The following is a 26551-nucleotide window of genomic DNA, read 5'->3' as shown; positions in this document are numbered from 1 at the left end:
GCCTATAGAATAGAGCCCACCAAGACACCAAGAATGTTTTCTATAAGGCAATCCAGAAACAGATTAAAGAAAAAATTGATAACATTTTCCAAGCTTTATTAGATTTTGCACACAAAGGTGGGTGTCCTTTGACAGATGATGAAATAGCAGGGGACCTTGTTGGCCGGCTCTTGGCAAAGCAAGATACATTCTTGGCTTCTGGCATCTGGATGGGCTTCCTTTTAGCCAGAGACAAAACAAGAAAAACCAAGGATCTGCCTCCTTTAGCTTATGATCAGCTCAAGGATCTAAGTTTATTTGATCACTGTATAAAAGAAACATCAAGAGTTAGACCTCCGATAATGACCATGATAAGAATGGACTTTCCTGACATCAGACATGTGTCTCTTCCACTGTCAGTCAGAGACTAAAAGACCCATAGGTATTTAATGCTTTTCTGTTACTAAAGAATTATTATAATCTGTTTCAGAGAGTTGTCTAATTCTGTTTCATAAGACATTCTGCAAGAGGTTAAAATATTTGCATTTTTAAATTTTTATGTGTTTTCACATTCAGCGTAGCTAAGGATGAACTTGGAAAATAATGTTAATAATTAGCTCCTCCGATTCATTTTTTGTATTTGAATTTTCTAAAGTTATGCCCCTTAAAAGTTTATATAAACTAGCTAGTAAATATCTGTGGTATTCAGGGCACTGACTTGCACAGCTCTTGGGGCACGTGGAACACAGTTCAGAGTTCCTTAAACACTAGTGTACTTTGAGATATATTTCAAAGATTCAGATTAGTTTTATCATAAGTCTGCATGCTGCTATTTAGACACAATTAAATGCACAGTACAATTAATGTACTGTGATCATTTTACCACTCTTTAGATAATATTGCACAGCCTTGTTACAGTTCGAGGAATTCAATTTGAGCCTGTGTTTGCAAGATGGTGATGTGGTCCCTGTGAGAAATTTCTAGCGTTGGTCTTCACTTACTAAGAAGGTGTAATTTTTCTTTGATTTGTTAGGAGGTATCTAATAACGTGTGTCCCGATTTGTTGCTTGATGTAGTTTGTTATTGTTGTGCAATGTTATTTTTGTAATGTTAATGAATTTAAGTAATTAATTGGAAAGTTAGGGGCAAAAACTGACCCCTAGGTAGAAAGTCTAGACGTTAGTTTTGACAGGACAGCCCAGCAGCAGGAGAGAAGGTTTTCTCTCTTCTGGGCTGGGTGTATCATGCGGTGTTCCTGTATCGGGGCAACTTTTAAAGTGAAAGTGAAAGTGTAAGTCACTCAGTCGTGTCCCCACTTGTGACCCCATGGACAGTGGTCTCCCAGGCTCCTCTGTCCATGGAATTCTCCAGGTAAGATTACTGGACTGGGTTGTCATGCCCTCCTCCACGGGATCTTCCCCACCCAGGGGTTGAACCCATGTCTCTTATTCTACTGCATTGGCAAGAGACTTTACCACTAGCACCATATCGGGGAAAATTTTTCCCATGTTCAAATGAATACAATTTGGCCCACGGTGCTTTGTTTATATGGATTTGATCTGATTGATGAGTATTTACCCTCTGTGAAGAGTATGTCCATGATTCACCTTCCCAAAAACCCAGTTGTCAATACAAAGATAAAAATGAAAAAGGTTGCAAGGAACTAATATGTGAAACACCACTGTAAGTTGCAAAAGCATTTAAAGAGAATGAAGTTTACGAATTAACTCTGTGTAAGCAGTGTGTGATTTAAAAAGACAGCAGCTTAACTTAATGATTTTTATTTTTTTGTTAACTGAATAGTTCCTTCAAACTGTTGACCCTGGATAGTTCTCCTGAGAAGGGTGTATGCCTGAGTCCATATCTATGGTAACTGGGAAATTGGGTAACAGTTTTTTTTTTCTTTTGTTTTAAAAGGGAGTCTGGGCATCTGATATACCAGAGCATGCAATTATGAGCTGAGAACCACATATATTATTGAATCATTTCCTTGTAGCAGCTCTTGCACATCAATCATAGGAATGTGGGCAGCTAAAGGCTCATGAAGAGAGGCCATAGGAGAGCAACAAAGTGATTGAGGGTTTTTTTAAAAATAGGTCTCGTGGGCTGAAATTGGAAAGGATTTATCTCAGAAAAGAAGCAGAAAAGAACTTATTCACTGTCTTCAAGTATATGAAGGATTATTAAACAGTCCATCTTTAGGATGTACTGAACAGGGTTTTGTTTTCATCTCTACTGAGGAGAGAATAAAAGGAAATGAATGAAGCTGGAGGAGACTTGGATTAAATATAAATGTCCTTTATAATAAGCACTCAGAATTGGGAACATTTTAGAATTGCTCACCATGAAAGTCTTTACAATAGGATAAGCATTAACCTATTAAAGATGGCCATCCCTCTAAGAATCATGTCCAAGACTTCAAGTATGAGAAAACTACAAGACTTGGGGAAAATGGGATGTGAAGGTAGTCGTTCCTCCTGAGATAGACAGATGGACAGACACCAACACACATGCTCACACACACACTTTAAAATGCCATTATTTAAAAACTCCCAGAATTAAAGTAAAGCTCCATAACTTTGCTTTAAAATACGCATGTTTCTCAAATGAACATCATCAAGTGTCTTTGGGAGCAGAGTGGATTATAAAAGAGTAACTATGTAAATAATAACCAGCCTTTTTTCATTGTAAAATATTAAAGATCTTGTTTTTTTTTGTTTGTTTTTTTTTAAGTTAGTAAGTTAAAAATCAAGGCAGATTTAGATAGAGCACAAATCTGAATGTTTATCAGAAGCACGTGGGAAATTCCCCTGTGGTCCAGTGGTTATGACTCTACCCACTCACTGCCAAGAGCCTGGGTTCAACCCCTGATTGGGGAACTAAGATCCCACAAGCCATACAACCAACAAATGATTTTTTTTTTTTTTTTAAAGAAAGAAGAAGCACATGTACTCTTAGGCTCCAAGATAAATGATGGAAATGGACAGATAGCAAAAGAAAAATGTTGTCTGTTTATGATTAACTGGGGAGGACTTCGTTTTGTTTTCCTAAAGATGAACTGCTTATTTAGTGCCTCAGGGAACTTGGGGCTAATGTTGAGTAAAGTGTGGCAGGGACCCTGAAAAGCAGACGATAACCTCCCTTTTCAGAGGGCAGCTGTTTTGCTCATACAGGAAGAATAATGCACTTCTGGAAAGGAAGAGCATGCTAGTATGTCACTTAAGTGTATTATAGAGATTAGAGCATATCAATCCCCCTAATACACTACAAAGATTAAAATAATATTAAGCGCCTGAATAGCAGAAGTTCAGATGTCCAGAACTGATGTGAACTTTGAGCTCTCTGAAACCACACGGGTGATAATCACGTGTATATGTTAGTCACTTAGTTGTGTCCGACTCTTTGCGGCCCCATGGACTGTAGTCCGCCAAGTGCCTCTGTCCACGGAGTTCTCCAGGCAAGAATACTGGAATGGCTAGCCATTCCATTCTCCAGGAGATCTTCCCAACCCAGGGATCAAACCCACGTCTCCAGCGTTGGCAGATGGATTCTTTCCCATCTGAGTCACCAGGGAAGCCCGATAATACCATCATAATAAGTATATTATTATTGCAAAGGGTGCAGTGTGTTAAGCTTGCTGTGTTATCTTACTTTTTCTAATAATAGTCCTGTGAGACAGTTTATTGTCATCACGTTTTCCATGTGAAGGAACTGAAGCACAGGGAGGTTAAGCTATTTGGGAACCCTTACTTGTTAATATTGTCTGCCTTACCCAGTCCATTTCCTGTCACAAGTGTGCACAGAGAAAAATTTCAAAGTAGAAATAAGGCTTTGGAAGTTTGCTTTTTTTCTAGTAGAATGGCTTTGCTACATCCACATAGCTCCAGTGGTAAAGGCCGGTCCTGGTACCATCTCCTGGGCTATTAGGTCATATTGTTTCTGTTCTTTGATGTCTTGATTCATGGACCGTGATTTGATCAATATCTTAAATTTGTACCTAAAAACCACTTTATAACAGAATTTTAATGCAGCGACAACTTAATTGTATCATGCAGATAGCTAAATTTCTACCTGTTTTTAGGAAAACACCTAGAACTTCTCACATTGCCATTCAGAAAGCTTGTTCATCTACTTCTGCTAGGTTGCTGCTGCTGCTGCTAAGTCGCTTCAGTCGTGTCCGACTCTGTGCGACCCCATAGATGGCAGCCCACCAGGCTCCACCGTCCCTGGGATTCTCCAGGCAAGAACACTGGAGTGGGTTGTCATTTCCTTCTCCAATACATGAAAGTGAAAAGTGAAAGTGAAGCCGCTCAGTCGTGCCTGACTCTGCTAGGTTACCTTGGTTAATTTTCTGTAATACCTCATTTGTCAAACTTTAAATGTCTCTAAACATATTGTTCTCTCATCCAGAGGATCCCAAATAAATCCTGTAAACATTTGTTAGATGATAACATTGAACTGAACTCGAGGCAGTCAGGACAAGCAAGCAATTTTTAAAAATCACTCTCCGGCTTCCACCTGTTTTACTAAAATATCCCAGGTCTACACCTTGTGTGTTCTACAAGGAGAGGTAATCCAGAGGCCAGACTACAGACAATTTCTGTTATCAGACTTCCAGTTAAACTGAGAAAGATGAGTCTTGATGTTGGAGGGTGTTGGAGAAGGAAAATCAAGGTTCTTTTTGGAATACAGAATACAAGGAGTCCTTTGTGTCTCTTGGTTTGATTTAGATGAAAACCTTCAAGACAGGGCTTGTATCTTCTTTCTGTTTGGGGACTTTTGGCTTTGGCTGGCACTTGGTCACCAACAGCAGAGTGAAGATGGTGCTCAAAGTATTCTTCTGCTGCTTGGTAGACAGTCTGGGCCATTATTTCCGTTTCAGTCTTCCGTTTTCTCTTGTTGCAGCTCAAGGAGTATGAGGCCCAGCACCGGCAGTCCACTGCCTTGGATCCTGCCGACTGGCCGGACGGTTCTTACCCAACATTTGAGGGCTCATCAAACTGCAATGTAAGTTTACTGTCTCATTGAGCATCTTAACCGCTTCTACTAAAAAGGGACAGCCTCCACCATTTCAGCCTTTGGGCTTCTTTTTGCGATTACCACCTCCCACCTGGATCTGAAAAGAGGCATCTCTTCTGAGGTGTTATTCTTTTCTTTACCTGATAATCTGCAGTTGGAATAGTACTGTTCATGCTGGTTGGTTCATGCTGCTTTATTATGGTCAAGTACAACTTAAAATTTACCATTATAAGCATTTTAAGTGTTCAATTCAGTAGCACTAGGTACATACACTTTGCTGTACAACCATCTCCTCAACCCACTTCCTGAACTTTTTCATTATCTGACACAGATATTCCATAACTCTTAAACAGTAACTCTCCATTCTCACCCCACCTTCTCCAAACTCCTGGCAGCCACATTTTACTTCCCATCTCTATGAATATGACTAGTCTAGGTACTTACAAAGTGCCTATAGAAGTGAACTCATACAATGGTTGTCCTTCTGTGTCTGGTTTATTTCACTTAGCCCCATGTTTTCTAGACTCATCCCTATTACAACCATACTAGAACTTCATTCCTTTCTATGGATGAACAATATTTCCACTGCACATGGATACCACTTTTGTCTAATTTCTCTGTTTAACTTTCTGAAGTGATGCTGTTCCGTTTTCCACAGCAGCTACACCATTTCACGCTCTTGACAGCTACATGGAGGTTCTAATTTCTCTGCTTCCTCACCAACACTTTTGATTCCCCCCCAGCCATTCCAAATGGGTATAGAATGATATCTCATTGTGGTTTAGATTTGATTTCTCTAGGGTCTAAGATTTGGTTTCTTTAATGTTTAAGCATCCTTTTTTATGTGCTTGACCATTTAATATATTCTTTATAGAAGTGTTTATCAAGTTATTTGCCCATTCTTCAGTTGTGTTTTTGTTCTGTTGGTTGTTGAGTTGTAAGAGTTCTTTATATATTCTGAATATTAATCCCTTATATGGTACATAACTTGTAAATATTATTTCCCATTCTGTGAGTTGCCTTTTCACTCTTTTTGTTGGCCATGCCTCGTGGCATGTGGGATCTTAGTTCCCTGACCAGGGATATAACTCGTGCAGACTACCAGGAAAGTCCCACCTTTTTAGTCTCTTGATAATGTCCTTGGAGGTATTAAAGTTTTAAATTTTGAAATCTAATTTGCATTTGCTTTTGGTATCATATCCAAGAAATCATTGCCAAATAATTGCGGTAAAGATTTTCTTTTAAGAGTTTACAGTTTTAGCTCTTAAGTTTAGGTCTATGACCCATTTTAGGTTACTGTTGGTATATGATAGAACATATGCATCCAACTTCACTGTTTTGTGGTAGATTCCTTGTTTTCCCAGAACCATTTGTTGAAAAGACTGTCCTTTCTTCATTGAATGGTTTTAGTACCCTTTTTGAAAATTAATTGACCGTATATGTAAGGGTTTATTTCTGGGCTCTCGTATTTTATTCATTGGTTCATATGTCTGTCCTTTTTGATTAATGTTGCTTTGTAGAAAGGTTTGAAATTGGGATATGTAAGCCTTCCAACTTGGCTCTTTTTCAGACTGTTTTAGCTATTAAAATCCCTGGAGATTCCATATGAGTTTTAGGCTGGATTTTTCTATTTCTGCAAAAAGAACCATGAGATTTTGATAGGGATTGCCTTGGATCTGTAGATCAGTTTGGGTAGTATTGTCATCTTAACAATATGAAGTCTTCCAATCCATGAAACAGGCTATCCTTCCATTTATTTACATCTTATTGGTCTTTCAGCATTGTTTTGTGGTTTTCAGTATTAAAGTCTTGCCTCCTTGGTTAAGTTTAAGTATTTTATTCTTATTGTTATTTTTACATATGATAACATTAATTTCCTTTTCAAAATGTTCATTGTCAGTATATAAAGATGGAACTGACTTTCATACATTAATTTTGTACTCTGCAACTTTGTGGAATTTCGCTATTATCTCCAGTAGAGTGTGTCTGTGCCTGTGTATAATCTTTAGTGTTTTCTGCATGTAAGACCATGTCACCCAAGAACAGAGGCAATTTCATTTCTTCTCTTCCAGTTTTGATGCCTTTTATTATTCATTTTAAAGTGACCAAAACAGTACTTCCCAAGAGTTCCACCAAGATCATAGGAATTAGAGTTCCAGAGTTTCAAATAGACATTTCATGGTGTGATCATCAAACTTTATGACATGAAAATGAAGGGAGTTCGCTTTTTTTCATCTCTTACACAATGATTTTGTTTATTAGGACATTTCTTCCTTAAATTCTGGAAACAACTCTGCCTCCATGTTTTCAGTCTCTTGTTTCCTCTTGTTAATGCTCCATACAGCCAGTCATCTTTCCAAAATATACGCCTTTTCTTACATTCCTATGTTTCACAAAAGGCTGAGGAGCTTCCCAGGTGGTGCAATGGTAGAGAATCTGCCTGCTAATGCAGGAGACATGGATTTGATCCCTGGGTTGGGAAGAACCCCTGGAGGAGGAAGTGGCAACCCATTCCAGTATTTTTGCCTGAAAAATTCCATGGACAGAGGAGCCTGGCAGGCTACAGTCCACCGAGTCACAAAAAGTCGGACACGACTGAGTGACTAAGCTTGCATGCATGCACAAAAGGCTGATGGTTTTCCAGTTTTACAAGATAAATTTCAAAATTTTTGGCAGACTCAAGACCCTATGTGATCTGGCTTTAATCAGTTTCTCTACTCCCATCTTTCATCCTTTGCCCTAACAGCCTCTACTCCATCCACACTGGAGCCTGCATGCGTTACTGATCAGAACTTGTATTTTCATGCTCTCTGCTTTAATTTGTGCATTTCCTGAAAGGTCTTCCTCCATATTTTCCAGATAAAAATCCATGCCTCCTTCAAGGTGACGTCCAGCTGCCACATCCTCTGAAACTTTAGCATCCTCGAGTATATTTTCATAGCTTTCTGTTCGGCACTTTGTTAAATTAGCTTGCAACACAAAACCTAACAGGTGTCCTGGAGTATCTGAATTAATTGTCTATCAACCTCCTTGAGGTTGAAATTATGAGCTCCTTGAGCAAGAAAGGCATGCCTAGCACAGTGTTCAGCTCCTATAGCCTGTTTGAGAAATATTTAGTGCACAAGCTTGTATTTGAGTGGTCATTCTTCTTGGCTGCTTTTAAGAGCTTGTTTTATGTCTTCCAACTACAGACTCAGTCTTTATACTTGCTTTGCATTTAAGTAACAAATGATGGCATATCTATAGTAAACATAACCCTCCCACTATCTTCTTGTCTCTGATTTCCTAAATCAAGCACCAGATTCCATTGCAACTAAAGCAAACAAATAGACAAACAAAAGGCCCACAGAGTTATTCATTTGAAAACACTGCATGTTATGGTGTTGTGTGCAAGGTTCTGAGACTTTACCATTTATAATAATAAATGTGTCATATGTTAGCCAGCAGCATGTCCTAGGACTATGAGGTCATCAAAGGAACCATATCTGTGGTTTTCAATGCATCGTTTTGGGTCTCTTATCCTCTAGTTCTAAAGACTAACAAAATATAAATGTAAATCATGAATCCAAAGAATCATGAAGAATAAATACCGTAACTTGGGACTCTTTGTGATTCAGACCCAACTCAAAGGAGAGAGATCACAAAGCCCCAGTCATCCCTAGTGGGTTGTTTGGTGTCCGTCTCACTGGGTACTGTCCTGATTAATAGCATCTGCATCAAGGGAGAGGTTATAAGACTTTATCCATTCGGAGAAACAGGACAGTGGTAGAACCTCACATAGTTAGATGGCAAGGAGAGAGGCTTGTCTCATTTAGGAAAAAGTTACTATAAAACCAGTTGCTGAGAAAGCATTATATTAAGTATTGGTTTGTTGAGCCCCTTTCAGAGGGTAAATCACAACCATCACCTTGACATCAGCTGTCAGAATGAAACGGGTACTTCTTAAACGGGTACTCTCTGGCGCATTTGTTTGTTCACTTCGGTGACATTTGTGGAGCACTTGGATGTGCCACTTTGTGCTAGGTGTTCAGGTTGCAAAGGTGAAAGGGGAGACTCTGCCGCCGTAGTGTTTACGATGCAGAAGTTAAAACCCCCTCACTCCTGCTCACAGAGATTCATGCACACACTTAGTTATCATTTCCTCAGCAAACTGTTTCTTCATAGACGGCTCAAAAATAAGCTCAGCCTTTCCCAGTTGGATGGAGGGCCAGCGATACCATATGCTCCCTCCACTTTCAGCACAATTTCCCAGAAGCTCTAGAATGTCTTACAGTCCTGGGACGTTCCTGGCGGTCCAGTGGTTAAGACTGACGGCTCGCAGTGCAGGAGTCACACGTTCCATCCCTGGTCAGGGACCTAAGATTCCCCCATGCCCTGTGGCATGGCTAAAAACAAACAAACAAAAAAACAGAATGGCTGGCCTTTGTTACTGAAAGATGTTGGCGAATGAAGACAGTCTATTCAGCATTGGAGAGAGTTTTCTGAAGAGAGGCTGTCTACCCCGTGTACTTTGCTAGCTGTCTCTGTGCGAACAACCCACACCATGTTCAGTCACACCGTTCATCACTGTGCCCGACCACCATTGGTACCGGTTTGCTTGTACTTGATGGTAATCCCGATGTGTGTGACACTTGCCCCTCTTAACCTGACTTTAGTCTGTCCTGTGTTTTCCCGGAGACTCAGCAAGAAACTCCATCCAAAATACTGCTTCTCACTGATGCTCCGTTTGCCTGATAGCAAGTAATTAATTTCAGATAATTCCCACTGTGTACTACTCCAGCTGCCTTGGGTTCAGGGCTTTGATTATCTTTTGTGTGAGGGCCAGGGCTTATACTGAGATGTAAATAGCCCACTGGCCCTAGTCAGGAATGCCCAGGCCATGAAAGTTTCAGAGATCATAAGGTCTTTGTCACCAGACCTCAATGCCTATATTGATGCCTGTCGTGCTTTAAGATTTCATTTGCGTTGATTCATAGGTTCCCCCACCCCCAGAACTGGCAGTCGATAATTGCATGTTGTTTCACAATAAATCCATATGCACATTCTTGGTTTCCAAGAGTATGAAGTACTAAAGATAGTTACCAGGGGAAGTGAAAAATAGCTTTCTCTTTGCCAGAGGGGAATCTGTTCTCTGCTGTTATTCATTAATAACAAACTTCTGTTGTGAGTGTCAGAGTTTTTAAAAAGAGTTTCTGGTTGAGAACTTAACGGGATCCCTTGTTAATCATCTGAATGTGTATTTTAATATTTTTCATTTTATTTTAGTAACTTGTGTTTTCCTTTACCTCCTGCAGGAGGAAGGTTGTAAGAGTTCTCATTTTAAGCTTTCGCCTTTCTGTGTTGAGGTTCAGTTTGCCTTCTGATTAAGAAAATGTTTAAAGGAATTTATGCTCTCTGTCTTTCTGGGATTTCAAGTTTTTTACTCAAGGCATGAGTGAGTGAGTGAGTGAATGAAGTCGCTCAGTCATGTCCGACTCTTTGCAACCCCATGGACTAGCCTACCAGGCTCCTCCCTCCATGGGATTCTCCAGGCAAGAATACTGGAGTGGGTTGCCATTTCCTTCTCCATTACTCAAGGCATACATTTTAGTAAATCATAGTGTTTGTTTTTACAAAATTGGTAGGTAAGAGTTGGTGATCTGTGCCTGAAATTCTTGCAGTGAAATCTCTTTTCAAAAAATTTGTAATTGTCAATTATTTGATTATGATGCTATTCAGCTTATTTTAAAAAATACAATGTATATGGAAATATTAAAGCACCAGCAAGGGAAATAAAGCACAGAGCTCTTAGAGTCCATTGCAAGCATCTATTTTAGTCCTGTTTAGTTGTTTCACTTTATACAAACTGTGTTCCCGAAAAACTTGGAATTATGTTTTTGAATCTGGAGTTCCTTATGAGGATGAAGCAATTCTGGTGAAATGTTCTGTGAAGTTGAGTTATTTTGTAAAGCAAGTCATCGTTTCATAATTGATAACTTTTTACATTTGGGGGAATTTAGAGTTGGGAAATATTTGTGCAAGGAGAGCTATGTTATCACTGTGGAGTTATAATAATACCTTACATCCGTATGTGCATCTCCGCATAGCCTTTCATTCCATTTCTGAATATAGCTTTGCCAGGAACCTGGGGAGCCATGTGGCTGAACTGTGTCCAGATTTCGGGTAACGGAGACACAACATCAAGTGGTCATTTCTTTCACTTTTTAAGTGTTTCCTTGATTAAGGACTTTCAAGGTCAATATCCCTATAGTGTTGGCCTGATCACAAAATTGTTAAATCTTTTGGGGGCTTTCTAAAATTATAAACCATAACCTTGGCTCTCACCCCTAGATGGCTTTTACTAAGGTTTTTCAGAGTCATTTCACCTGCCTCAATGACAGCCATTGTCTTCCAGACAGAACATTCAGGTCTGTTGTTATGCATGAAGAGATAGCTAGCTTTAGTCTAGTCTAGAACTTGCTAAAAGATAATGTGCTGAAAGCCAGGAGAACATTCCACAAAGTTAACTTTTTTAGTGGTTCTTAGGGGCAAATGCCTTAATTTCTATTATGGCCAAAGAAAAGGGCCACTTAATACAGAATGCAGTTTAATCACTTAATATAGAATGCAGTCAGAGAACAGAGATCATGCTCTGGAGGTGTCTCTCAACAGGCAGAATGATGCTTCTGCTTGTCCAAGAGGCTTCTATAAATCCAAGGTGCACTTTTTAGAGTCTAAGACTCTGGGTGGAACCAGATTTTTTAAAAGAGGGCTAAATAACAAAATTCTTGAGTATAACTGATGAAATGAAAATGATTCTTATTTTGAATATGTTTCTTTTGTTAGGGTGAACTTCTAGACAAAGTCCACAAGTTAAAATTTATCAGAAATTTTAGTTTTGTTTTTATATTACAAAGGTATCAAAAGAAAATAGAAATGAGTGTTAATAGATTTGTTGTTTGGGGAAATCCAATTCCCAAAGAAGACCTTTTTTAATGACAATACATGATGAGTTTACAGGGTTGTCTCCCACCTATAGATAGTACCAGTGTTTTTAAAGAACACAATTTTCATTTTTTTGCTAACTTTGAGTAAATATTTATTGAATGCATAAACTGTGAAGATTCAAGCAGACCTAGTTTTAGAGTTGACATTGTAGGTCCAGTAAACGTATCTTTATGAAAACGTTTGACCTTCTTTCTACCGTCATTTTGCTCTTAAATTATGGTGGTTCAGTCGGTAAAGAATCTGTCTGCAATGCAGGAGATCCTGGTTCAATCCCTGGGTTGGGAAGATCCCCTGGAGAAGGAAATGGCAACCTGCTCCAGTATTTTTGCTGGGAAATCCCATGGACAGAGGAGCCTGGCCAGGCTACAGTCTATGGGGTCATAAGAGTCGGACATGATTTAGTGACTAAACCTACCTACCTACCTTGAGAGAATAGATTCCAAGCATAAAAATAAATTACATTTCTAAATGTTAGTTGTTATTGTTTGCTTTTAATGGTATTAAAATTTTTTCTTTTAGTCTCTTTTCCTAGAGGATTTGTTTTTTCATAACTTAATCTATGGATTTTAGCTTAAAAGGATTCTAGTTGGCAGTTAAGTTTTGATTTGTGGCTAGAAAATGGTTCTGCTTGTTGTAACTTTAACACTTATACTCGCTAGACTTAAATACAGGATGGTTGGATGTCCACTTTGGATCTTTGTTTCTTGAACAGAAGAGCTTTACTCAACTTGTTTGACTTCTGATTTGACCAGGAGAAAGAAGAAAAGTTTGACCTAGCCTTAATTTGCCAGAGGGCTTTTGTACCCTTGGGACTGCATGTTTATGCCATGCCGTGTTACACTGTGCCCGCCCCGGCACCCCCCCCCCCAAAAAAATTAATACTTTTATAAATCTTGCTAAATAGCTTTTATTGATTCTGGTCTTTTAATGCACACTTGAAATCTTGAGATAACTATTCAGACTTTTATGGATACCTTCTGTAAATTTCCTTTGTATTTGGCTGGGTGGGAAGAAGAAATATTCCTCAATTTTAACAGATGTGATTTTGCAACTGAAATGATAGTACAATAGAGACTTATTAAAATTCTCTTTAGAAGAGTGGAAGAAATGATTCTTTAGACCTGTAGTTTATGGTGAGACCAGAGATAAAATCAGTCTGTTGAAATAACATGTAACAAAGTCTGTGAGAAACGTGAGCTTTGTTCTCATTGGACGTAAGCTGACCAAGAACCATGGCTTAGACGACTTCTTGTCATTTATTCCACACCACCCTCTATCCCCAGCCTTCTCCCTGGGAGAAGGGCCAAAGTTTGAGGTATGTGTTTGCTGTGAGTCCTTAAGATCATCATCTTTAAACAGAGTTAGGCAGGAAGGAGGCTCTGGCCTGGGGAAGGCCAGGCATTTGCCCAGCGTGGGCAGGCGAGGGGGCTGGTTAAACTCACAGACGTGAGTCAGACTTTGGGTTCAGATCCCAGCTCTGCCACCTATTAGCTCTGCAAGTTTTTTCATCTTTTTGAGCCTCCAAACCCGAGCCAAGTATATGTACCCGACACGGGTGTCTCAAGTATTAAATGGCACCAAATAAATACCCAGTGAACGCCAGCCTCTATTACTTTGTGTGACGATCGTCTGCCTTTCCATTCGCTGGCATTCTTGAAATGCTTGAGTTCCCGTAAAAGTTTATTTTTGTATGTGCCATTAACATGGTAGCAGTGCTTATGCTTTTGCATATTATGGCAGATGGCTAGAGTTTTCAGAACAAGCGTAATGTAAATAATGTGTATTTACTTGGTTATGCCTTTACCCAACACATAATCAGTTTATTTTCTGTTTCAGAAGGCATAAGTGTACGTGGGCTGAGTAGCGGCTCTGGTGTGATTTCAGTAACACATGTGACCTTAGGATTAGTGTCTGGGAAAAATGATACTTAATTGTTTTGAAATTATCTACGATTGTATAGTGACAGTGAGATGGGCTGATCGAGCATGTGGTTGTGTGCTCATCAACCTGTTATGTTGGGGGCTGCTCTTACTGCAGGCCCAGAAATCATTGGGAATTTGGCTCTTTGCACCTGGCAAACTAGGGCTTCCCTGGTGGCTCAATGATAAAGAATCTGGCTACTAATGCATGAGATGTGGGTTTGATCCTGGGTTGGGAAGATCCCTTGGAGAAGGACATGGCAACCCACTCTAGTATTCTTGCCTGGAAAATCCCACGGACAGAGGAGCCGGGTGGGCTGCAGTCCTTGGGGTCACAGAAGAGTCACACAGGACTGAGCGACTAAATGACAACAACCTGGCAAACGAGCCAGGAACATCTCTATCTTCACTGGTTTGTACGGTCACAGGGAGCTGAGGGTGCTGCCTGCAGACCCTCCTCAACACATCAGAGATCACACGAACAAAAGCAAACAATGACAAAATATCCAGACACAACGTAATCTGAGGATTATGTAACCTATTGTTAGCATTTTAAAAATTTAAGAGTTTGGAGGCACATTCTGATCTGTTTTGACTTTTCTCTTTTAAGATTTTCCTTTCATCCTCAGCTTCATCTTTATTTACTTTTTTTTTTTTTTTTCAATTTAAAAAAATGTTGGCTGCACTGTGCAGCTTATGAGATCTTAGTTCCCTGATCAGGGAATGAACCTGGGCCCTTGGCAGTGAGAATAGAGTCGTAACCACTGGACTGCCAGGGAATTCCTTGTTACTTCTTTTATTAGGTCGAGCCATGTGAACTGGAAATATTAGCTTTTAACCTCTAAAAATGGCAGTTTCATCTGTCCAACCTAATGCATAAATACCAGACAAGACATAGAACATTTTCCCTGCTAGCCGATTATATCTAAATAGAGATACTTGTGATATAATATGGGTTAAAGATTGGCATTTAGATTTGCATTGCCAATTTCTTATTTTGCTTTTGGGATGAACCTCAAGGAGATTGGGGTAAGAGGATTTTCATTACTTGCTTAATGATATTGTTTCATTCCGTGTTAATTCCTCATTAAATCTTCTGCTCTGATGCCAAATCTTATGATAATGGGTGGGCTGGTGAGAGACCCAAATGCTATCATGGTTCATGAGTCAGATTCAGACTGAGGGTCACTTCCAGCGTAAGCCAACTTACTAAAGTCACAGGCTGCCCATCACTTGTTCAGAGTTCATTTGAACTATAAGTTAACAGTTACCCATTATATCAAAGCTCTTAGAACTGTACTCAGTCACCAAGGGGATTCATTTGGAAAGCAGTATTTTAACACACCAAATTCTAATTCGAATCCCAATCACAAAATGATTTCTATAGAAATATCCCTTTATTCTCTTCTCTGCCCCTGTTTCTCTTTGTACTACAGTTTCTGTCATATCTTGTTGACTGAACTATTACTAGTATAATTCTAATCGCATTGCATAATTAGTTCCTACAAGGACACGTCTTGCCCTGTGCTTTTGACCCAGATGAAAGAATGTAGATGAAAGAATGCCATCGTGAACATTCTTTCCCTCATTCATTGTGCAAACATTATTGAATACCTACGACAGGCCAGTCCCTATCCACAGGGGTTTATATTTGAGAAGAGACAGAGAAGTGGACAGCATGACTGAGGGCTTAATTGGAATATTTCTACTGAGCGTGTGACGTGCACACAGAAACTCCATTAGGCTCGGTGAGGGGAGTGTAGAAAGCCCAGAAAAGATGACTGAAGCTCAGCAGTCGCTCACCAGGAGAAGGAAGAGAACTGTGTCGGGTAGAGGGAGCAGCAAGACCAGTGGGCTTAGGTGAGTGAGTGAAGGTCACTCGGTCATGTCCGACTCTTTGTGACTCCATGGACTGTAGCCTGCCTAACTCCTCTGTCCATGGAATTCTCCAGGCCAGAATTACTGGAGTGGATATCTCTTCCCTTCTCCAGGGGATCTTCTCAACCCAGGGGTTGAACCAGGGTCTCCTGGATTGTAGGTGAATTCTCTACCAGCTGAGCTACCAGGGAAGCCCTGGGCTTAGGTGAATAGGTGGGTAAATCTTCACACTTGGATCATATCAGAAAATGGATTAAAATAATTTGATTTGATTGTTTAGTTGTTGAGTCATATCCAACTCTTTTGCAACCTTGCAGGTTGTAGCCTGCCAGGCTTGTCTTTCCATGGGATTTCCCAGGCAAGAGTACTGGAAATGGTTGCTATTTCCTTCTCCAGGGGATCTTCCCAACCCAGGGATCAAACCCTCATCTCCTGCATTGGCAGGCGGATTCTTTACCATGAGACACCTTTAAAATAATATAGATTTTCCTATCGAAATTTTTACTTCCACGGTATTGATTCTATTCTTTGCTCATTCTTATTAATATTTACAAGTTGGTTCTGTGATAGGTTGTTTGGTCTGCATTTCCTTATGACTGCAATTTTTTTAAATTGAAGTATAGTTAATTTACAACACTATGGTAGTTTTAGGTGTACAGTGAAGTGATTGCATTTCACACACATGCTCACATATTCCTCTTCAGATTCTTTTCCACTATAGGTTATTACAAGATCTTGCAATATAGATTACAATATAGTTACCTGTGCTATATAGTCCTTGTGGGCTATCTGTTTTATACATACTAGTGTGTATATGTCGATCTCAAATTCTTAATTTATTTCCTCACCTCTTTCTCCTTTGGTAACAATAAGTTTGTTTTCTATGTTTATGAGTCTATTTCTGTTATATAAATAAGTTCATTTGTATCTTTTTTAGATTCTACACATAAGTGATACCATATGATATTTGTCTTTTTTCTGATTTACTTCATTCAGTATGATAATCTCTGCACCCATCTGTGTTGCTGCAAATGGCATTATTTCATTCTTTTTTATGACTGCATAGTATTCCATTGTGTGTGTGTGTGTGTGTGTGTGTACACACATACGTACATACATACATACATACATACATGCCACATCTTAATCTGTTCCTCTGTCAACGAACATTTAGGTTGCTTCCATGTATGACTGCAGTTTTAAAATTCATATCATTATGTTTTGCATCTTGTCTTTGAGGCCTCATTTAATTGAATTCATATTCTTCCTAAACTATTTATAACGAGAAGCAACTGTTGAGGCTTTCTTCCTGCTCCTTGAGTTTCGTGTTCTTCTGATAGAGAGATGGGGATCAAGAATACAATCACTGTGCTGGTCCATGCCTTTTCTGTCTCTCTCTTTCCCCTCCTTGTTACAGTTTGGGTCGTTTCATGCATTTCTTTTCATTTTGATCATGCGTGGGTAGTTCAGGTCACATTTTCTATTTGTTCTGATATAATGAGGATCACTTTTTGACCCATTTGCCATACTGCCAGATGATGCGGTGTTTTCTTTATTTATTTTGTGATCCGTTCATGTTTGTTGTTGCTGTGTGTGTGTGTGTGTGCCAAGTCACTCAGTCATGTTCGACTCTTTGCGACACTATGGACTGTAGCCCGCCAGGCTTCTTTGTCCGTGGGATTCTCCAGGCAGGAATATTGGAGTGGATTCCCACTTCCTTTTCCAGGAATCTTCCTGACCCAGGGATTGAGCCCTTATCTCCTGTATCTTCTCATTGGCAGGCAGGTTCTTTACCACTAGTGCCACCTGGGAAGCCCCTGTTGTTGCTATAGCCTAATGTAAGAGCCCGAGGAGGGGGAAACCAAACTGAGCTGGAACGTGGTCTTCACTGGGATACCTGGGCTCAGACTTCCTCCTGCTAAGAGTTTGCTAAACGTTCTGCATCACTGTTCACATTGCTTGCTTAAGGTTGGAGGAATGGGTCTGCCAGAGCCAGCCTGCTTTTAATTCATTCCTCTCATCCCTGGTGAATTTCTAGAGGCTTCTTTCCAATCAAGACCAGCTTTACACTTGACTTTCCATCTTTTCACTCGTTCCTCTCCTGAAGCGGTTTCTGCTGCTCCTAGAGCAGAAGATAGAGAGGGCCACACACTTTACTTCCTTTTCTGTGTCTTCAGAAATTTGTTTCTTAACTTGATCATGTAGTTCTGAAGTTTAATATGTTAGGTTATGTATCTTTGGATGCTCTTGGTGTAGAATTTTTGCCAGTTTTTAGTAATTGTGTTTTTTAGGGCGCTGTTCATTTTGTTACTTGTTGTGGGAAGAATATTCTGTGATTTAGCTTTCAGCAGTCATCATGACCTGATTGTTTTGCCAGTTAGATGACCACAAACAACCTTTCTAGCTCTAACTGATTCATTTTCTAAGGATTCAGCCAAGATTTCTTCTGTTTGGAAGTAAATTTGCTTATTATTTATTCAACAAACATAAGGAGAAGTATGTTAAGGTCATAGATCACGACTCTGGGAGGCACCGTAGGCCCACCTGCCTCCATCTTCAACAGATGCCCATGCCGATTGGTGGCCTAAGTTTTGGGTCAGAGGAAAGAACTTGGTGTCTGCACCTTCCCTCCGTTGCCATGCAGGCTCCACCAGTTCTCCACATTTTTACATTGTCATGTGCCTAGTCAAGGTTGTTTAGCAGCCCTGTCCAAGAAGGCATCATGCCTGATCCATGAATCAGTCCGTCTAAGACGCCATAAAAGCAATGTGACTTTGCAAACACCACCCAGTCCCTTGGGAGACTTACCGCTTCTGGGATGAAGACTTCCATCAGCTCTAGAAACTAGAGCCTCAAACGCCTATGTAATTGCCCTAGTTGGCAGTCTTGCTCGGAATCATCCTTTTTCCATGGCACGGGCTGTGTGAGAATTGAAGGCACTTGGGAATGAGTGGGTTTGGTGTTTGGCTTTAGTCTTTAGTGTGCCTGACACCATGGATGTGTTTTGGGTAACACTCCCCCACTCTTTACAGACAGAGCTATAGAATTGTTGCCTACTTTCCTATAACTTTTTCATCTCAACTTCCCTATTTTGTACGACCAGCAGGGGTCTCTGACCTGTGGGCAGGGTGACGTAATCTCAAGCAGTCAAATCTTCCAAAGATTTACAGAATGGAGGGGAAGTCGGTTCCTTTTCCGTCACTTAACATCTCTCTTCCCCCCAACTCCTTTCACGAGAAGGAAACGCATTTTCTCTGCTCCATGGAAACTTGCAGAATCATGATGGGCGAGCTTACTTGTTACTGAAATCTCCCTAGACTTGGCTGTAAGGTTCCTGAGGTCTTATATTTTCTTTCTTCCTTACAGTGAAAGTAGCAACATTATTTGGGGGTAACTAAAAGCAATTTAGAGTTTGTGAGTTTTAAGCAAAAGAAGAGAGTTTATTGGGGATCATAGTATCCCTTCCTTGTTCCTTTGGCTTTATAGTTCATTTTTCAATAGTTTCTTTCAATGAATTAAGTGCTGACAAGCCTTTGCCTCTAGGGGATGGTAACATTACCTCAAATTCTCACATACTTTATACAAATACGAGTATCATGTAATTATCTTCTCCTCCTCTGCCTCCTTCTCCTCCGCCTTCAAATCTGGCGACAACTAGTTAATTTTGAAACTGCCAGAGAGATTATTTCAGTGTTACACTGCACCTCTGGGAGAAGAATGGAATTTCATCTTTTTTTCCATATGCTGACTAAAATCTCTTCATTTCAGAGGACAATGATGTCACCAGCTAATGAACAAAATATTTCTTGCTAAACAGATGAGTCCTCCCCTGACTCCTTTGTGAAATAAGGGGGAAAAAAAACCCACAATGTGTTTCCTATTTTATATAGTTACTCTGACAACTCATTAACACTTTTGAAAGTAATTCTAACTTCTTCAAAAAGTGAAACGGATTTTTATGTAAACATAAAGAATAGCACATTAACTGGATGGCTGTGACCGGAAGGCCCCCGCCGTGGCCGGACGGTGATGCCTGGTGATGCTGATATGAAAGCCAATATACTGCCCCTAAGGTAGGGAGTGACCTCAAATGCATCACTCCTTGGACCAGTGGAGGAAGATCAGGCATGTTGGAGGGATTATGAAATCAAGCTTGGAGAAGAGGAGAGCCGTGAAGCTGTTGTTGATCGGTGTCACATGCTGTTTATAAAGGGAACAGCATCAGCTGAGCTCTTCTTTGACTGTCCAGATAGGCAGGCATGTGAGGTCAGTGGGAGCCGTGTAAACAGCGGACTTTTAGGCTCATACAGGAACTTGGAAATGTCCTTAAAGCCATGGTGAGTGCCTGTCCCCTCACTGAAGCATGTCTCAGTTTCCCCAACCAGAAGTGAGTTCACCCATTTCTGAACCCCTGTATCTCTTGGTTCCTCTTGCCCATTTATCACAGTTGACTTATAGTAATCATATGTCTGAATTTCTCTTGGTACCTTCCTACCCCCAGACTTCTAGATTATAACCTTTGTAAGTCCAGGTCAAGCCAGCTTACTCATGTACTTTTGATTCTTTTCCCTTCCTAATGCTTTATTTTTTTTTAATTTTATTTTATTTTTAAACTTTACAATATTGTATTAGTTTTGCCAAATATCGAAATGAATCCGCCACAGGTATACCCGCTTTAAATCAGTACATCCATCCATTGATTCCAATCAGGAAATATCTATTTATTGTAAATGGAAAAGAATATCGTGATATTCAGTGTTAGCAATTGTGTGCAGAAATAGGTATTCTTTTTATACTCCTTGTGAGAATTTAAAATAATAAAATGTTTCTTATGAGCAAATTAATATGTATCAAAAGACTTAGCAATATGCCCATTATTTACCCATCAATTCAAAAATCGAATCACTTATTCTAAAAAAACCCGATGTACTAGACACATTAAAAATTTTATGACACAGTGTTCATCGGAGTATTTTTTATAATGCTGAAAAATTAGAAACATGCAAATGTTCCAATGATTGAGAGCATTATTTAAGTAAATTATAGTAGGTATCTATGACTGAATACCATTGAATCATTAACGCAGTGTTATATTTTATTTGCTAAATATTTGTTGATGTTGGCAGACGTTCAAAACATATTAATTTTTAAAAAACAGGTTATAAAACAGTTTGAGCAGTGTACATTGAGAACCCCAGTGTTTCTCCAAAGGAAACCCTGAGAGCAACAATGCCTCTCAAAGAGGGTCACAATTATAAGTGGGCACTTTGTTTCCATTTACACCTGTGTTCATGTGAGGGAGGCTTTGGGGGCCCTAATAGTGACTGTAACTGGGGGCTGGAGCCGCTGAAGATCACAAGGTCATTCTTTTTGTGTGTTTATTTTAAAAAAAGTAACAGAGGTGTATTGTGTGTGTGTGTGCATATAGGCACGCACACGAAGAAATAAGCCAAAATGTTACTAATGTTTCTGATTAAGAATATATAAGCATTTTCTTTTTTCCTGTATGTATATTTTCCAAAATTTCTAATGAAAAATAGATCATGTATTAATAGGGATAAACAATAAATGTTGCTGAAATACAGACAGAGAAATGGAGATGACAGTGCTCTTTGTCTTCTTGAAGTTTAGTGAAGGGCTAATAATAATGCGATAACATACTGAGCTCAGTCCCAAGATACTCTGTTGGGCTGCTGTGCAACCACCTGGGATAAGGAAGATGAGGAGGAAGGCCAGGAAGGCTTTCCAGAGGAGGTGACACATGAACTGAATCTTGAAGGAGGAGTAGGAGCTAGGGAAGTAGATGGGGCAGGCAGAGATCATCCCAGAAAGGAACCCACAAGTGCAGAGGTGTGCAGCCACATGAGAGATGGGGTGTCTGAGGTGCTGTGAGGAAGTCGGAGGATGGGAACCAGGTGCTGTGAGTGGCTGTTCCCACATAGTATCCACATAGCTGAGCACAGCATACACAGAAGCTGGAGATGCTCTGACTGTACAGGCCTACATTTCACAGTATGGCTTTTGAACTTTGCTCTGGGGACCTAAAGAGCATTCCCTTAGGGTGGGAGTCAGATGCTCAAATCTGTCCTCTGCAAATTTGCACACCTCTTGTGTGCTGGGTAAGTTCAAGTCCACTACCCAGCGAACAAGACCAGTGATGCTCCTCCTTCGTGAAGTGGATCCGCCCTGTTTCCTTCTTGCTTCCACCGAGAAACTTCCCTGGCTCAGCCTAGTTTTTCAAATATCCTGAGATTTCCTCTAATACAGAGCAAGGGCTGGGAGCTATGGGGCTGGAGAGTCTCAACTTCTTCAAATTGTGCATGGATTATCTGCCAAAGGCCCACCATGGGCACCCTGCATACGTGGCTTTCCACATGAAGTATCTCCATAAATATCTGACTCCTCCTGTGGCCATTTAAAAAGGGTGAGTAAGGAGCAGGAGGCCACTGTGAGGACAAATAGGAGATAGGTCCTATCTTTCACCCGCCTCCCAGAACCTGGCTCATCAGTGCCTGCCTCCTGCAGTCTTACACTGTAGAGGCTTTGCAACCTAACGGGCTCCCCTCCCAGTCAAGTCTCCCTTCATCTTCTCAAGAACCCTAGGGGGCTTGCCACTGCCTATTTTATAAGTGATAGTTCACAAGTGGCTTAAAGGGGACCTCAACCTGTGTCTGCAGGACTCCTGTGTTCTGGCTCCGAGCGCCACTCAGAATCATCTGTGCATCTCAACAACCTGCCCAGACTCAGTCTCAAATGTTGGCCATCATCACTTGCTTTCATGTGTCTTCCTTGCTTTTGCTATCTACACGGGCACCTAAAACAGCAGTTTGTAAGAATTAAAATAGGTCTTGTTTGAATTCCGATCAGCAATAGAATGCAGATGTAATAAGCACTTATTACCGAGCTCCAGTGGTCAGTTGTATGCAGTTATGTACACCATTTGTAAAAACAACAATACTTTAAGACAAATGTTGTTCAAATGTACGTGGAAGTACACCAAGCCCCATAGAAGTAGAAGGATTTGCTGGAGGACTTGGAAATTAATCCCAGGCTGTCCTAGCTCCAACGTAGAGAAGTATTTCCCCACCATCTTTGGGGCGTACACATTTTCTTAGTTTCCATGAAATGACAGAGAAACTCAAGTGAGACGTCTACTGACAGCCTTACGGAATTCTAAGCACGATGATGCTTGCAGTGTAGTTGTCAGTCTTGGGTGAAGAAAGCCCAGGTAGAGTTAGGGTGGTGCAGGAGGGAAGCCATGAAGCATCCCCATCGTCCTCTTGCCATCTACCATCTGGGAGACCAGGTCATGCAGATCCTTACCCCAGAGGCTGGGAATTGCGAGCGTTTGATAAATCCCGGTGTTTGAAGTCTGACATTGGGAAAGCACCTGTCACCATTTATGGTACACGTGGGGTTTCCCAGATGGCGGTGGGAAGGGGGCATATGTGAAACCAGAGAGGGTGTCAGGGAAACGGCTTTGTGAAATTGGAAAGAGGTAGCCTAGGGAAGAAAGTTCCATAAATGATGAGAGGAGACACTTTTGGGGGGCAGAAGAATTGAGGGAAAGGGAGTTTCGTGAAGAGTACACGTGTGTTTGCTAAGTCGCTTCAGTCATGTCCGACTGTTTGTGACCCTATGGACTGTAGCCCACCAGGCTTCTCTGTCCATGGGATTCTCCAGGCAAGCATACTGGAGTGGGTTGCCATACCCTCCTCCAGGGGATCTTCCTCACCCAGGGATCGAACCTGAGTCTCTTATGTCTTCTGCATTGGCAGACGGGTTCTTTACCACTAGCATCACCTGGGAAATCCTCATGCAGAGTGAGAGAATCCCAAGGCACCCAAGGAAGGAGAACAGGAAAGGTGCCCAGGAAAAGGAGCTCTGGTGGTCCGTGGTACCCCCTGGGATCTCTGCTGTGTGATGATCCAAAAAGAGTTGGGGGTGGGGGGCCCTTGCATAGTGTAAATAAAGATCTGCACGGTGGGAGAGGCACCTAGGAGTGAGCAGTTCAGACTGCAGTGGGAATACATGACTTCCCCAACTGAGTGAATTTAGCCCTGAAAATACAGACATGGCCTGCAACCCATGTCTTGGATTCTTCGTAGGGGTTTTCAGTCCTGCCTTTTGAAATGATATTCTGTTTGAGTAGCAGCATGTGATGTCGCTCCCTAGACAGCCCTGAGAAAATTAAATGACCATCTCGTGACAGAGTCCCCATGCTCAAATTTTAGAATCCAAGAGACCTCAGCTGCTCCGAAACAACTGATCATTGAAATAGTTTGGTAAGACAGTTTTAGAAGCATCAGTGAAGGAGAAACGTCCTACATTTACTCTAGTGGCTAAAACGGAAAGAATAAAAAGCAGGGAGAGAGACAGAAAGTGACAACTTTAGGAGAAAAACCACAATCATAAGTTTTAATTCGGGAGTTTCAAAAATAGCCCTTGGAAGGTGTCTATTTTCAATCGCGACGACTCCCTTCAGGGGGTGTTGAGAAGACTTATCTGCAAAAGAGATCTTTTTTCAGTTCAGTCACTTGTGAGGGTGAGTCCTTGTCCCGGACTTGCTCAGATTCTCGCGTTCTTTTTTTTCTTTCTCTGGAATTCCATAGACAGTAATTAAGGAACTGGAGGCCAGCGGGAGGTCAGGGAGCCTTCGTCAGTGAAAACAGGGATTGTTTGCCACGTACAACACTCCCTTTTTTCCTTGTGGTGAATAGGAGATTTGCTTAGAGCTGATGACTTATGCCTTTCTTACAAGTTATGCAGTGAGCGAGGAACTGGGAGATCAGTCAGCAGGCAGCAAGCGGCTAATTGAAACCAGTGTCTTCACTTTCTTCTTCGGATCGTAAGCTGTCCCGGCGGAGCCTGCCCGATCATGTAACTCCCCGGGAGCATGGTCTGGGAGAGCCTCACCATCACTTTGCGATTACAGAGGGGTCGAGCAGGAGTGAAGAAGCGCTCCAAGTGGGGAGCGGGTGGGGGTCCCTGACACGCTCAGCATCACCCCCGAGGCCTGCTCAATGCCGAAGCCGGTAAGTTTGCTGGACTCACTTCATGCCGGGGGGTGGGGGGGCCTGTGCTTCTGTCACTTCAAGTAAAAGCTTTTCTCATCATTCCTGACTATGGTGCTTCCCCCTTTCCTGGTCAAGTTCCTCTTGATTCTTCCTTCTAGTCCCTTACTTACTTCCCTACCTTGTAACCCAGAGCATTCTTTCCTAGCTTGCTCATTCAAGACTAAGGCATAGGTTTTGTGGGGAGAGCAGTGATTATTATTGAGAATAAAGCAGGATACGAGGTGTTGGGTGTACATGGGTTGGGAGCTTAGTTGCCACTCGCGGAGGCTTTTCACGCGAAGACTTGGCTTTGGGCAGTGTTGCAAACAGCTTTTCTCCTAAAGAAGATCGGTTTCCTTCTCCTAACATGAAGGTTTAGTACCATTGACATCGTGTGAATTTCACAGGCGAATATCTTGCCAATTTCAGAATACTTTTCAGGAGTGCATAAATGTAATGTTCCCTGCGTGGCTCCGGGGGAGATGCGTTGATTTAGTCGGGACATGTTTGGAGCTGGGGAAGCAAGCTGAGTGAGTGTGTTTCTGCAGAAGGCGCAGTTGTAATCCTGTGCTCAGCAAGGTCTCCAGCGGTCCCCCAAAGGGTTCTAGCGGTCCCCCAAAGGGTTCTAGTTGGTCCTTGCAAGTTCAGATTAGTCTTTATTACAAGAGGTTACTGCTTTGCCTGCAGGACTCTGCCACGCAGCTTTTGGAAAGCATTTGTTCTAGGGCATCACCGTTTGTGAGAACAGTTTGCTACGAGGTCAGGGGCAAGTGACACATCTGTTACGACCTGCAGTGACAGGCTTCAGTTTGATCAGTAAGGCCATGCTTTCAGTTTGCTCCGGCACACGCATTTTTGTATCTACAGATGCTATTAATTGTGTTCCCTTTTTTTCTGATTATCCTTAATGTAGCTGTGTTATAAAAAGTTCTCCGCGCTGGCTGTCTTTCCCATTAGAACATTGCAGATGTGTCAAGGACGCACATATTCCAAAAGAAGCTGAGAAAGAGGGAGGCTCCACCCTCTGTTGCAAGCCAAACGGGCCCCATAGTCTCCTCATTCAGCACCCTGGCGGGAGAATGGTGTACTCTCTCTTTAAAGCAACTATAGTTTTGTGCCTTGGCTTGGTCAATTTGTTATGGTTTAAAACTGTGGAGCCAGCTGTCTGCAATCTGATGTAATGTTGCCATGGAAACCAGAAATGAAACACTTAAGCATTCACCACAGAATTACTACATATAGCATTAGCCAAAGTAATTAAAAGTTGAGCCATATGGGCTTTCTGGTGGAAAAATCTGCAAGACGGAGGTTGGAAATCAAATGTTTCTATTTACAATATTGTAAATCCACTTTTCCACATCCTCTGGTGGGATAAATCTATTGCCTTTTCTACTAAAGATTTAGAGGTGAAGGGTTGTATACAGATGATTGAGTTTCCACCTTCTAATTTAGAATCTGGTCAAATTAAGGTTTATTTTAGTACTCTGACCTGGGCCAAGTCAGGGAGGGTAGGCGATACCATCTTGTGTTTGAATGTGTATAAACATATACTGTTATTTTTTTTCTCTTTAGTTTATTTAAAGCCTGGTTTTATAATAGCATTGAGTCTATTTCTTGGAATCAGTCATTCATTTTATATTCAATGCAGATTTCCTTCATCTTCTACAAAGTTCCTCTAAGTATGAGGATTCCTTTATACACACATATCTATTT

General features: G+C 41.1%; 1 protein-coding gene across 5 annotated transcripts in view; it reads left to right on the top strand.

Moving 5' to 3' along the window:
* Positions 1-26551, top strand: part of SASH1 (SAM and SH3 domain containing 1) — a 265093-nt gene that overhangs the window by 197558 nt on the left and 40984 nt on the right. For 4 of the 5 annotated variants that reach the window (XM_010862553.1, XM_010862555.1, XM_010862552.1 and 1 more), the window contains exon 8: positions 4885-4986. In XM_010862553.1, coding sequence (XP_010860855.1) covers positions 4885-4986 — 102 coding nt within the window. Of the gene's footprint in view, positions 1-4884; positions 4987-23536; positions 24818-26551 lie in introns of those variants that run through there. The other variant, XM_010862556.1, reaches the window with a different exon arrangement.

Source organism: Bison bison, unplaced genomic scaffold (assembly GCF_000754665.1).
Source record: "Bison bison bison isolate TAMUID 2011002044 unplaced genomic scaffold, Bison_UMD1.0 scf7180017864483, whole genome shotgun sequence".
Taxonomy (NCBI): Eukaryota; Metazoa; Chordata; class Mammalia; order Artiodactyla; family Bovidae; genus Bison; species Bison bison.
The sequence above is the reverse complement of the archived record's forward strand: the minus strand, read 5'-3'. Positions and strand labels throughout refer to the sequence as shown.